Here is a 14,627-nt window from a genome sequence, read left to right as displayed (position 1 = left end):
ATTTATCATTATTTTGTTACTTAGAGACAATATAACTATAATTTATTATAAATATATATTATAAATTAAGTTATTTTAAAGATTTATATTTTTTTGTCTCATTTATATTATCTTTATGTAACGTAATACTTAATCTAAATGTTTTATAGTTTATTCTTTCATTACTTATAGATTTAGTTCATTACTTATGTTTATATTGTTATATTAATACTATGTTTCAGCTATTGTCATCACTTTTATTATATTTTCTAACGTGTATATACTCGAAAATATATATATATATATATATATATATATATATATATATATATATATATATATATAATCTCTAATATATAAAGTTCAAGCGTGTGTATGTCCGGGATTGGCATCCGCACCGTCGCAGATACAGCCACAAAATTTGGCACAGTCACACGTCTGGACCCCGAGAGTGTCCTAGACTATGTTGTGAGGCGGAATTTTAACCCCGCGCGTTCCAATTCACCAAACAATTTTGCCCCTATCTACATAATGGTGAAATAGTGTGTATCAAGCCCCGCCCCTCATTATGATGTCATAATGGTTGCCATGGCGACGCTGATGTCATAGGTTGCAAGCCCCGCCACTCATTATGATGTCATAATGGTTGACGATGGGATGGAGGATGTGTGATGGGTATATGGGCACTCGACTATGGGATGGAGAATATGTATGATGGGTACATGGGCACGGGCCTATGGGATCGTGGATATGTATGATGGGTATATGGGCACGGGACTATGGGATGGAGGATAATTATAATTTGTTATAACTAACCACAGTTAGTTACTATGCCCGGGCAGCGCCGGGCTCTTCAGCTAAAATATATATATATATATATATATACACATATATATATATATATATATATATATATATATATATATACACTAGCTGAAGAGCCCGGCGTTATACCCAATTATAATTTGCGGGCCTGCCGGGGGTCTGTGCGGGCCTGCCGGGGGTCTGTACGGGCCTGCCGGGGGGTGTGTGTGTGTGTGTGTGCAGGCATCATCCGATGGGACTACATGTCCCATCGGGCTATGCCTGCTACAATGACAGTGATTGACACATTAGCCAATGATGGGACAGTAGTAGTCTCATCATCCGGCTAATGTGTTGAATGTAAAAACAAAAAGCAAAAATATACATACTACATACATACTACATACAGTATATACAACATTCATACAACATACATACATACTACATACATACTTCATATATACTACATTCATACAACATACATACATACTACATACATACTTCATATATACTACATTCATACAGCATACATACATACTACATATATACAACATTTATACTACATATATACTACATTCATACAGCATACATACATACTACTTAATACATGCATACTACATATATACAACATTCATACAACATACATGCATACTACATACATACTTCATATATACTACATTCATACAACATACAAACATACATACTACATTCATACATCATACATACATGCATACTACATTCATATAACATACATACATACTTCATATATACTACATTCATACAACATACTTCATACATACTTCATATATACTACATTCATACAACATACATACTACATAATACATGCATACTACATATATACAGCATTCATACAACATACATGCATACTACATACATACTACATATATACTACATTCATACAACATACATAGTACATACTACATACATACAACATGCTACAGACATACAACATACATACTACATACATACTACATACAATACATTCATACAATACATACATATAGACATACAGTACATATAACATAGAGTACATACTCACCATCACTTGTCACTTTGTTCCCCGAAGCCAGTGTCATCTCACTGTGAAAAATTTGAAAAAACAAACAAGCAATATACTCCCTGATCCGCAGAAATCCACGAGTGTCCCACGACGATCTCCTGCACTGCATCACTGAGAGGTTACTATAGTTTACTGGTCTCACTTTATGGCAAAAGCTGCGTGGGAACTTTCTCACACAGCAATGCCAAAAGTGAGACTAGGGACTATTTTTTTACAGTGGCGGAGGAATACAGTGCGGAAGGATACCTACCTCCCGCCATTGTATTCCTGGGGCCCCTAGAGAGCGGTGGCATCAGCTGATGCTGCTGTTCTCCACGGGAGATCGTCGTGGGACACTCGTGGATTTCTGCGGATCAGTGAGTATATCGCTTGTTTATTTTCATATTTTTTATAGATGACACTGGCTTCGGGGAACAAAGTGACAAGTGATGGTGAGTATGTACTCTATGTTGTATGTACTGTATGTCTATATGTATGTATTGTATGTATGTAGCATGTATGTAGCATGTATGTTGTATGAATGTAGTATATATGTAGCATGTATGTTGTATGAATGTAGTATATATGTAGTATGCATGTATGTATGTTGTATGAATATAGTATATATGTAGTATGTATGTAGCATGCAGTATGTATGTTGTATGAATGTAGTATATATGAAGTATGTATATAGTATATATGTAGTATGTATGTTGTAAGTATGAGTGTGTGTATATATATATATATATATATATATATATATATATATATATATATATATATATATAATTATTTTTTTTTTTTTTTTTTTTTACATTCAACACATTAGCCAGATGATGGGACTACTACTGTCCCATCATTGGCTAATGTGTCAATCACTGTCATTGTAGCAGGCATAGCCCGATGGGACTTGTAGTCCCATCGGACGATGCCTGCACACACACACAACCCCCGGCAGGCCCGCACAGACCCCACTCGCACACACAGACATGCACAGTGTCCACCCACGCACCGCCCACACTCTTCCCCCCTCCCGAACAGGATGTGCAAGTAAAGAAAGGGTTTTTTTTAATTCCGATATTTCTGTCCCATTGACTTGAATGGGACTTCCGGTATCGGAATCGGCGATACCCGATACTTTTTGGGTATCGGTCTGATCCGATATTTCTCAATATCGGAAAGTATCACTCAACACTACCCGTCATACATATCCTCCATCCCATAGTCCAGTGCCCATATACCCATCACACATCCTCCATCCCATAGTCCAGTGCCCATATACCCATCACACATCCTCCATCCCATAGTCAACCATTATGACATCATAATGAGGGGCGGGGCTTGATACGCACACACTTTTTCCCCATTATGTAGATAGGGGCAAAATTGTTTGGTGAATTGGAACGCGCAGGGTTAAAATTTCGCCTCACAACATAGCTTAGGACACTCTCAGGGTCCAGACGTGTGACTGTGCCAAATTTTGTCACTGTAGCTGCGACGGTGCGGATGCTTATCCCGGACACACACACATACATACATACATACATACATACATACATACATACATACATACATACACACATACACACACTTGAGCTTTATATATTAGATATACACACCGTTTTATATATACATATACACGTGTGTGTGTATATAATTTATTTTCCCCCCCATAAAAAATGAGAAATCTGCTATAATAGCTTTAAATAGAAGTATGATTTTCTTTTTTTTTTTCTTTCATTTATTTACAAACTATTTTTTTTTCTTTTTTTCTGAATCCTCTTCAGATCAGAGCGGCACAACTGCACAGACTGTGATCCCAGAAGAAGTAGAGTATAGAGATCGAAAGTATAGATTCATTCAAAAAAACATGACCTGGTACGAAGCAGTGTCTGAATGCAAAAGTAAAAATATGGAGCTGGTCAGTATCACGGATCAGTACCAGCTTTCCTTTCTCACAGTCACTGTTAGTCAAGTGGGTCAGCCGATGTGGATAGGACTCTCTAGCCATGATGTAAGTTTTTCAGCTTTTTTTTTTTTTTCTTCTTATGTCACTTTTTTTTAGTTTGCATTTCATGTGCACATTCCAGTAATTATTGCTGATTACTAACTAATGTGTTCTAATGTTCCAGGATGGGATCCACTACAAATGGCTTGATGGCAGCCTGGTTACCCTGAATCGCTGGTCAGAAGAAACTCAAGAGGAGGATTGCACTTTTATTTCTTTACATGGGACTTGGAAAAATGAGATCTGCGACATCCAGCTACCTGGGGCAATTTGTCATGTTCCACCAGGTAAGTTTTTGCCTTATTTTTTTTGTAGTGGGTAATGTCTGACTGGTTACATTACCATGAACGGTTGGACCTGCATCTGATGAAGTGGAATGCACTAAAAAAACTTGTGGAGGAGACAGTTGGCTACACCTGTGTACTGGCACTAATCTACTCACTGAATGATCTTTACACAAGCTGGACGTAGCCAGACCAGTGTGTCTTTACCTGTTGGTGACTTTGTCAGCCCAATATGCCTTCATCGAGGTTTCTCCGCTTCTAAGGCTACTATCGCTCGCTGGATACGTTCTGCCATTCTAGTAGCATATTGGGCTAAGGACCGATTGCATCTGTAAGGGAAAAATGGTTCGTTGGTTTCAGTGAATAACCGGAGACAGAGAAGGGGTTAACAGGAATTTACTGAACAATCAATATCAGTCAATACTCCATGCAGGCAGGAAAAGGAAATGGCAATAAAACATACAAAATAAACGGGACACTTATCGGTTGCAGTTCTGGCAGGGGGGAGGCTGGAATATCTCCCGGCGGCATCTCAAACAATGAACAAAGTCTCTGGCTCTGCTGCAAAGAAACGAATAACACTGCTGCCCGACAGTGCCAAAGAGTTCAGTCCTCTTTGTCTTGGAATCATAGAAACAGTCCTTTGTGGGGATGCTTCAGAAATGGCGCCGGGCATGGGTCGCAAGCACGTGTACAAGCCGCAACAACCCACGGTCTTTCGGAGTAGTCTCTAAACAGTTGTTCCGGTATCTCGGGTGAAACGGGTATTCAACGGTGCGAGTACAGACGGTAACTGAATAGCGTCAAGAGTAGTCTCAAAGTCAGCACACGGGGGTCTGGAAACAGAGGAGTTGTCAGTAGAAGCAGCGGAGAGGGAGTCAACCGTCTCCTGTCGCCTTCCCGCCAAGTCTCGCCTGTTCCCACGCTCGGGTCTCCTTTTGTACCCCGTGCCCCCTGCTGTCTGACATAAAGGTCTCTCCCTTTCAGAGGAAAACTTCCCCCGCCAACAGTGGTGACAGCCCCAATAGTTCCGGCCTTAAAGGGCACCGCACACCGCTGACTGCGTCTTCTATCATCTTCTTACACCTCCACTGGTGGTTAAGGTTCACTCCACCCGGTTGGTTGAGGCCTCCTGGGCCAGTTGCCATATCGGGCTTCCATTCTGCAGCTCTATAAGGCTACGATGTGGTCCTCCATTCACGTGTTCTCAGAGTTCATATCTTCTCGTTGGCTGATGGATGTCTGGGTAGAAAGGTATTCCGTTTGCAGTTGTCTGGGTAATAGCCTGAGGCATCTGATTTACTATCCTTTTACCTTTTGTTCTGTTTCCCATCCCTACAACTGCTTTCAGGACGTCCCATGGTCTCCTGTGTCCCCTAATGAGGCTCCGGAGAAAGGAGGATTTTTGGTACTTACCGTAAATTTTTATTCTTGTAAACTTCATAGCTGTCCTTGTTTGGACATGTCTTTCTTTACTGTATGTTGCTTCTCCTACTACTTGTTCACTAATTGAGTAACTAGGTGTCAGTAGGCAGGTGTACCAACTATTTTCTTTTGAGTGTAATTTTTCATGTCAGCGGTATACACTCATAGTCTCCTGTGTCCTCCAATGAAGGCGATTTTACAGCAAGTACCAAAAATCCTTCTAATATTTAAATCAGGTTTTTGACTTACGTTTATTTTTAAAAACAAATTTGTCAATGTTTTCATTTTTTGTTTTTAAATATCACTATCTTTATTTAAAAATGAAAAATAGTAATATTGCAATTTTCACCCTGGCCATTGGGGATATTTTAGATTCATACTTTGTTTTCAGAAAGGCTATTATCGGAGGCAGTGTTATAGTGACGGATGACACCTCCATGCACAGCTGAAATTACAGGATCCACCAATCACTTTTTTTTTTTTTTTTTTTTTTAATTTGTTAAACAGAATAAAATTTACACATTTGTATATCTTACAGAGCATTTGCAAGAGGTCAATAAATGTTGCACAATAAACTAAGATTATACAAGTTTTACGTTATTATATAAGCAATAAACCAATAAACAATTAAACAAGGAACATTGAGTATCATTTATTCTTATACGTGCTCAACAGCATATAGCTCATAAGAGTTCCGTACACTACTACTACTACTACTACTACTACTACTACTACTACTATCTCGCCGCCTAAAACTTTGCACTATAGTATTCCCCATGTGATGCCTCAAAATGTAAAGCTTAACATTTTACCTTGGTGTCGAGTCACTACGCATTAGTAGAGTAAGATGAGAAGAGTTCCACCTATCCCAAATTTTATCAAATTTTCCCGGGCACCCTCTATTTTGATATAGTGTACGCTCATACGGAATAAAGAGTTCACCAATTCAATCCAGGCTCTGAGAGAGGGGTGTGAGCCTCCCATCCACCATAGCGCCAATACCTTCCTGGCCATGAACAACATCTCCCCCAGGAAGATCCTCACATAATGTCCCCAAGTTTCCTCATCTAACACCCCAAACAGACCAGCGGATCGAGAGGAACAGGAGTTTGTACCAGGGATGTCAACAATTATGTCACTTCTTTCCAATAGAGAAGGATAATAGGGCATCTTCATATCATATGTATAAAATCTGCATCCGATAAGTGGCATCGCAGACATTCTGATGTCTGGAATTGACCCATCTTAAAAAGTTATGTCAGAGTTAAATACGATTGATATATAATATATAACTGGGTCATTCTATTATTAATACATGGTGACACCTTGATTGGAGATTCTAGAATCTCTTCCCATTCCTCTTCTTGCACATCAGGGATGAGTCTCTCCCACTTCCCCTTAATTGATCTCATAACAGTCAGCTCCCACTCATAGCATGTATGTATATAAGGAGGACATAAGGCCCTTGGGACCCTGTGAGTTAAGAATTCCTATCAAGGGGAGAGACGAGATAGCCCAGCCCACACCCATACCACGTATATGTGACTGGAAGGCTGATCTCAGCTGGCGGTAACGAAAAAATTGGGATCTCGGAATACTATATTTAGCCTGAATTTGCTCAAAGGATATCAGGGTACCATGGTCATATAAATCGCCCACCAAGTAGACGTCGTATGAAATCCAGAAGTCAGTAGACTGGTGGTTTAGCAGCACCGGAAAATAATTGTTGTTCCATAGAGGCATTTCAGCTATGATGCTATCGAATCTAATAACTTTTTTTAATTTGTCTCCAAACTGATCGCGCTAATCGGAGCAGGGGCAATAAATGAGGGACACTAATTTTATCTTATTCCAGGAAACCCAGTGGGCAGTCAGTCCGTGCAGCATGAATCAAATGACTTTCTGAATTAGGTAGGTAGTTGTCAGGCATCCATTTACTCAGTGCTTTAACCTGCCCAGCTAGATAATATATAAAAAAAAAATCTGGTAATGCCGCCCCACCCCCATCTTAAGGTCTCTGCAGGGTAGATAACCTGAATTTGGGCTAGCTTTCCCCCATATAAAAGATGTGAGTTGAGAATTTAGATTTACAAAAAAGGTTTTAGGTATCAGTACAGCACTGTATTGAAGGGAGTAGTTTAGGAAACAAAATCATCTAGATCAGATTTATACGACCGGCTACAGATAACGGGAGTTTACTCCAAGCTGCAAATTTAGATTTGGTTAGCTCCAACAATGGGTAAATATTGAATTGCAGGTCAAGTTAACTGCATCTGGATATAGTAATTCCCAAGATATTTCAAATTGAATACGATGGGCAGCGAGGAAAGGGTCTCAAGGTGGGGCATCGGGCTGTGGGAGAGAGGTAGCAGAGCACACTTCTCTCAGTTTATATACAGGCCCGAGCATTTACTAAATTTGTCTATAGTAGGAATTCCTTGTGTCAACGTCTCCTTCGCCTTATCCATAAATATCACCATGTCATCGGCATATAATCCAATGGTGTCCACACGATCTGCTATACGTACAGTTGTGGCCAAAAGTATTGACACCCCTGCAATTTTGTCGGATAATACTCAGTTTCTTCCTGAAAATGATTGCAAACACAAATTCTTTGGTATTATTATCTTCATTTAATTTGTCTTAAATGAAAAAACACAAAAGAGAATGAAGCAAAAAGCAAAACATTGATCATTTCACACAAAACTCCAAAAATGGGCCAGACAAAAGTATTGGCACCCTCAACCTAATACTTGGTTGCACAACCTTTAGCCAAAATAACTGCGACCAACCGCTTCCGGTAACCATCAATGAGTTTCTTACAATGCTCTGCTGGAATTTTAGACCATTCTTCTTTGGCAAACTACTCCAGGTCCCTGATATTAGAAGGGTGCCTTCTCCAAACTGCCATTTTTAGATCTCTCCACAGGTGTTCTATGGGATTCAGGTCTGGACTCATTGCTGGCCACCTTAGAAGTCTCCAGTGCTCTCTCTCAAACCATTTTCTAGTGCTTTTTGAAGTGTGTTTTGGGTCATTGTCCTGCTGGAAGACCCATGACCTCTGAGAGAGACCCAGCTTTCTCACACTGGGCCCTACATTATTCTGCAAAATTTGTTGGTAGTCTTCTGACTGCATAATGCCATGCACACAGTCAAGCAGTCCAGTGCCAGAGGCAGCAAAGCAACCCCAAAACATGAGGGAATCTCCGCCATGTTTGACTGTAGGGACCGTGTTCTTTTCTTTGAATGCCTCTTTTTTTTTCTCCTGTAAACTCTATGTTGTTGCCTTTGCCCAAAAAACTATACTTTTGTCTCATCTGACCAGAGAACATTCTTCCAAAACGTTTTAGGCTTTTTCAGGTAAGTTTTGGCAAACTCCAGCCTGGCTTTTTTATGTCTCGGGGTAAGAAGTGGGATCTTCCTGGGTCTCCTACCATACAGTCCCTTTTCATTCAGACGCCGACGGATAGTACGGGTTGACACTGTTGTACCCTCGGACTGCAGGGCAGCTTGAACTTGTTTGGATGTTAGTCGAGGTTCTTTATCCAATATCCGCACAATCTTGCGTTGAAATCTCTTGTCAATTTTTCTTTTCCGTCCACATCTAGGGAGGTTAGCCACAGTGCCATGGGCTTTAAACTTCTTGATGACACTGCGCACGGTAGACACAGGAACATTCAGGTCTTTAGAGATGGACTTGTAGCCTTGAGATTGCTCATGCTTCCTCACAATTTGGTTTCTCAAGTCCTCAGACAGTTCTTTGGTCTTCTTTCTTTTCTCCATGCTCAATGTGGTACACACAAGGACACAGGACAGAGGTTGAGTCAACTTTAATCCATGTCAACTGGCTGCAAGTGTGATTTAGTTATTGCCAACACCTGTTAGGTGCCACAGGTAAGTTACAGGTGCTGTTGATTACACAAATTAGAGAGGCATCACATGATTTTTCGAACAGTTCCAATACTTTTGTTCACCCTCTTTTTTATGTTTGGTGTGGAATTATATCCAATTTGGCTTTAGGACAATTCTTTTTGTGTTTTTTTTCATTTAAGACAAATTAAATGAAAATAATAATACCAAAGAATTTGTGTTTGCAATCATTTTCAGGAAGAAACTGAGTATTATCTGACAGAATTGCAGGGGTGTCAATACTTTTGGCCACAACTGTATACCTTGAATATCAGGAGAGGATCTTATGTGTATTGCCAGTGCCTCGATCGCAAGAGCAAAGAGGGCCGGGGAAAGGGGGCACCCCTGACGTGTTCCCCTGGATAATGAAAAAGACTCAGATATAGAATTATTTACAATTATACGAGCCTTGGGTTTCATATAAAGTACACCAATCCATTTTAAAAATTTATTGCCAAAACCATATCTCTGCAAGCAAGCAGAAAGGAAAGGCCACTCAAGAGAGTCAAAGGCCTTGGCCGCATCCAACGACACCAATGCCCAGTAATTGTCTGGTTTCAAAGAGCTATATTGGACCACTGACTGAACTCGCCTAATGTTAATAGAGCTACTCTTACCAGGCATAAAGCCGCCAATCACAATATTTGATATCACAGTTGCTCCTCCTCCTTTCACCTTTGCACACACTCAATAGATACCTTAAAAAGATGAGGTCAGGGTCTGACCATTGTGGCTAATGTAAATGTGTTATTTCTTGAAAGAAAAGGAACTTAATGTCTAGAAGAAAAAAAAGCACCAGGAGAGTGTGAAAATTTCAAGATTTCTATTTTAATTTTATTTTTAATACAGATTGATATGTAGAAAACACACTTAAAAAAATTAGCACAAAAACCAAATACTTACAAATCTGTCATTTTCTGCCGATAGTTCCCCTTTAAAAAAGCGTATCAGAAAGTTGCGAAAATGCAAGGTCCCATGTAAATTAAACTGAATACTAATGTGGGATTGTTTTACCTTTTTGCACCTTTTTCCCCAAATTCTAATTTGTTTTTCATATATATTTTGCAGAAACGCCTGCACATAAGGCAGAGGCCAACCACACAGACTGTCCTCATACAGTCGGGAAAACCGTATGGATTCCTTACAGAAATAGCTGTTATGCTTTTCTTTTAACACATAGAAGATGGTTACAAAGTGAATCAAAATATATCTGCCACACAGTCCGTATGTATCGGTCATTTATAGATTTTTTTACTGCAGTGCCAAATAATAAATACAATTCTTAATGACTTGATAAACCATCAGTAAGTGACTGTGAGCTCACGGACTTCACTGTCTTGCAGACCCGGATGCCTTTGTCCTGAGCATCAGAGACGAGGACGAAAATACATTTGTGTTTAACCATCTGCAGCCGTACGTTGACTTGGCCAAGTGGGTTTGGTTGGGACTTATTTATGATAGAAGTGGTAAGTCGTGATCATTATCGTTAAGACCTGAAACTCTTGGTTGGTTCATAGCACAGTAAGGCCAAATACCTGCCGAATAATTCTGATGTTTGCAAGAGGTCCTCAGTACATTTTACTGTGCGGGTATCTAAAGGGTAAGTGCAGCAGCTTTCAGTAAACTTTTGACCTGTTCTAGTGGAAATTGAAAAATTTTGATCTGTGAAGTCCAAGCTCTGAGAGCTCAACCAGCTGCAGAAAGTGCTCTTTTTGGGTAGACGGGATTAGCTAAAGATGGACTTATAGACTTGGCATAAAATTGTAGCAAATATCACTTCACTTAATAAGTTTGCAGTATTAACTGTTTGAGTTGTGGCATTGCATGACCCAAAAAATCCTACTACTCCAGTACATGACAAAAATGTTTTTTACAAATCTGTCAGAGCCCTGCTCAGTTAACACCTTTTTTATTATTTTTTCCCACTCCCTTCTTTCAGTGTTAGAGATAAAAGCAAGGAAAGGGGATGTATAAAGATCTTAAAAATGGAGAGTGGGGAATGTATCTACATTCTTAGGGAGGGCAGAGAAAACAGGGTTTTTAGAAAAGGAAGATAATGTATGATAATGTCTAAAGCACTGTTAAATTAATGGCGCTATATAAATGAGTAAAATAAATAAGATGAATGAAGTACAGGATAGAAGTATGAGATAATGAAGACGGCGAAACCCTGCATACAAACAGACCTCCCATCCAGCCTATATTACTAGGAGCTATGCTCCCACGAGAGAAGGATCTAAAGTGTGGATCAGGCTGCAAACAGAATATCAGAGGGTCTGCAAATGACTGAATATTGCAGACTGAAACCTAGTGTACTTGTATTAATTAAATGTAAACACTAACATTTGCATGTCCATAGTCGTTAAATCAATACTTAACCTACAGTGTTGTTCCTTTCCCAGCCAATGGTTTACGATGGCATGACCAGACCTTTGTCCGATACTCCAACTGGAGAGAGGGGAGACCAAATGTGACAAATAACAGCTTTTATGCTGCTATGAAAACTGATGGATTTTGGGACATTTATCCAAGTCCAATGGATTTTCAGCGGTTATACCTTCAACAACACTCTGTTGTGGCCTGCAAAATTGAGAAAGGTAACTCCTCCAGTAATTGGATCTAATATGTAGACAAAGTCGTGTAAAACAAAAACGAATAAATCAACAGATGCAGATGTTGAGCTCCATGAGATATGATCATTCAGTTAGACTTAGACTAACCTAGGCCTTGGTAAGGTCTAATGGCCAAACACCCGCAGAGTGATGTAACTTAATGAGTTGATCAGCCAATCATTTATAATCCGGGATCCCCCTGCTCAACTCTCGAGGTTCAAGTGAGCGGAGCAGGACTAACCCTATGACATCAAAAATTGACCTATTAAATGAATTGGATATATGTTGTTGTTGGGGTTTTTTATCACAATTTTTATTTTTAAAAATTAAAAAATCATATATATTTACATCAATAATTTATACTTGTACTTCCTGTTCTTCTAGTAAGCTTTTTCAGCAGGCTCCTTATCAGCAGACGTCAAATTACAATGACAGGTAACACCTCTATACACAGCTGATAACACAGGATCCACCAATCACAATAGGTGATGTCATAGCTGAGGGAACAGGAAGTAGGAATCTAGTGAAAATAGAAAAAAAAAGTATGTATATAAATATTCTAGGTGCACATACAGTGCCTACAAGTAGTATTCAACCCCCTGCAGATTTAGCAGGTTTGATAAGATGCAAATAAGTTAGAGCCTTCAAACTTCACACAAGAGCAGGATTTATTAACAGATGCATAAATCTTACAAACCAAAAAGTTATGTTGCTCAGTTAAATTTTAATAAGTTTTAAACATAAAAGTGTGGGTCAATTATTATTCAACCCCTAGGTTTAATATTTTGTGGAATAACCCTTGTTTGCAATTACAGCTAATAATCGTCTTTTATATGACCTGATCAGGCCGGCACAGGTCTCTGGAGTTATCTTGGCCCACACCTCCATGCAGATCTTCTCCAAGTTATCTAGGTTCTTTGGGTGTCTCATGTGGACTTTAATCTTGAGCTCCTTCCACAAGTTTTCAATTGGGTTAAGGTCAGGAGACTGACTAGGCCACTCCAACACCTTGATTTTTTGCCTCTTGAACCAGGCCTTGGTTTTCTTGGCTGTGTGCTTTGGGTCGTTGTCTTGTTGGAAGATGAAATGACGACCCATCTAAGATCCTTGATGGAGGAGCGGAGGTTCTTGGCCAAAATCTCCAGGTAGGCCGTGCTATCCATCTTCCCATGGATGCGGACCAGATGGCCAGGCCCCTTGGCTGAGAAACAGCCCCACAGCATGATGCTGCCACCACCATGCTTGACTGTAGGGATGGTATTCTTGGGGACGTATGCAGTGCCATCCAGTCTCCAAACGTCACGTGTGTGGTTGGCACCAAAGATCTCGATCTTGGTCTCATCAGACCAGAGAACCTTGAACCAGTCTGTCTCAGAGTCCTCCAAGTGATCATGAGCAAACTGTAGACGAGCCTTGACATGACGCTTTGAAAGTAAAGGTACCTTACGGGCTCGTCTGGAACGGAGACCATTGCGGTGGAGTACGTTACTTATGGTATTGACTGAAACCAATGTCCCCACTGCCATGAGATCTTCCCGGAGCTCCTTCCTTGTTGTCCTTGGGTTAGCCTTGACTCTTCGGACAAGCCTGGCCTCGGCACGGGAGGAAACTTTCAAAGGCGGTCCAGGCCGTGGAAGGCTAACAGTAGTTCCATAAGCCTTCCACTTCCGGATGATGCTCCCAACAGTGGAGACAGGTAGGCCCAACTCCTTGGAAAGGGTTTTGTACCCCTTGCCAGCCTTGTGACCCTCCACGATCTTGTCTCTGATGGCCTTGGAATGCTCCTTTGTCTTTCCCATGTTGACCATATACGAGTGCTGTTCACAAGTTTGGGGAGGGTCTTAAATAGTCAGAAAAGGCTGGAAAAAGAGATAATTAATCCAAACATGTGAAGCTCATTGTTCTTTGTGCCTGAAATACTTCTTAATACTTTAGGGGAACCAAACAGAATTCTGGTGGTTTGAGGGGTTGAATAATAAATGACCCTCTGAATAAACTTTTCACAATTTAAAAAAAAATTAAACAAAGAAATAACATTCTTTTTTGCTGCAGTGCATTTCACACTTCCAGGCTGATCTACAGTCCAAATGTCACAATGCCAAGTTAATTCCGAATGTGTAAACCTGCTAAATCTGCAGGGGGTTGAATACTACTTGTAGGCACTGTATATATAATTGTGTTAAAGTGTTTGCCCCCTTCCTGATTTCCTATTCTTTTGCATGTTTGTCACACTTAAATGTTTCTGATCACCATACAAATTTTAATATTCGACAAATATAACACAAGTAACCACAAAATGAGGTATATAAATGAAGGTCTTTATTAAGGTAAAAAGAAATCCAAACCTTCAGGGCCCTGTGTGAAAAGATGATTGCCCCTCCCCTTAAAACATAAATTAACTGTGGTTTATCACATCTTTGGGAAGTTGAGTTCAAATTCCCAAACCACACCCAGGCCTGATTACTGCCACACCTGTTCACAATCAGGAAATCGCTTAAATAGGACCTGCCTGACAAAGTGAAGAAGACCAAAGAAGTCTCAAAAGC

General features: G+C 40.0%; 1 protein-coding gene across 1 annotated transcript in view; it reads left to right on the top strand.

The window, feature by feature from the left end:
• The window catches only part of LY75 (lymphocyte antigen 75), a 133,330-nt gene that overhangs the window by 95,639 nt on the left and 23,064 nt on the right, over nucleotides 1-14,627 (top strand). Inside the window, exons 25-29 of the mRNA XM_073545716.1 lie at nucleotides 3,631-3,857; nucleotides 3,976-4,138; nucleotides 10,538-10,693; nucleotides 10,813-10,935; nucleotides 11,872-12,066. Of these exons, the coding sequence (XP_073401817.1) occupies nucleotides 3,631-3,857; nucleotides 3,976-4,138; nucleotides 10,538-10,693; nucleotides 10,813-10,935; nucleotides 11,872-12,066 (864 nt within the window). The remainder of the gene's footprint in view (nucleotides 1-3,630; nucleotides 3,858-3,975; nucleotides 4,139-10,537; nucleotides 10,694-10,812; nucleotides 10,936-11,871; nucleotides 12,067-14,627) is intronic.

The sequence above is a fragment of the Dendrobates tinctorius genome, unplaced genomic scaffold (genome assembly GCF_039654945.1).
Source record: "Dendrobates tinctorius isolate UK_male_01 unplaced genomic scaffold, ASM3965494v1 ptg000143l, whole genome shotgun sequence".
In the NCBI taxonomy this organism is placed as follows: Eukaryota; Metazoa; Chordata; class Amphibia; order Anura; family Dendrobatidae; genus Dendrobates; species Dendrobates tinctorius.
Note: the sequence above shows the minus strand (reverse complement) of the source record. Positions and strands in the feature narration are given on the sequence as shown.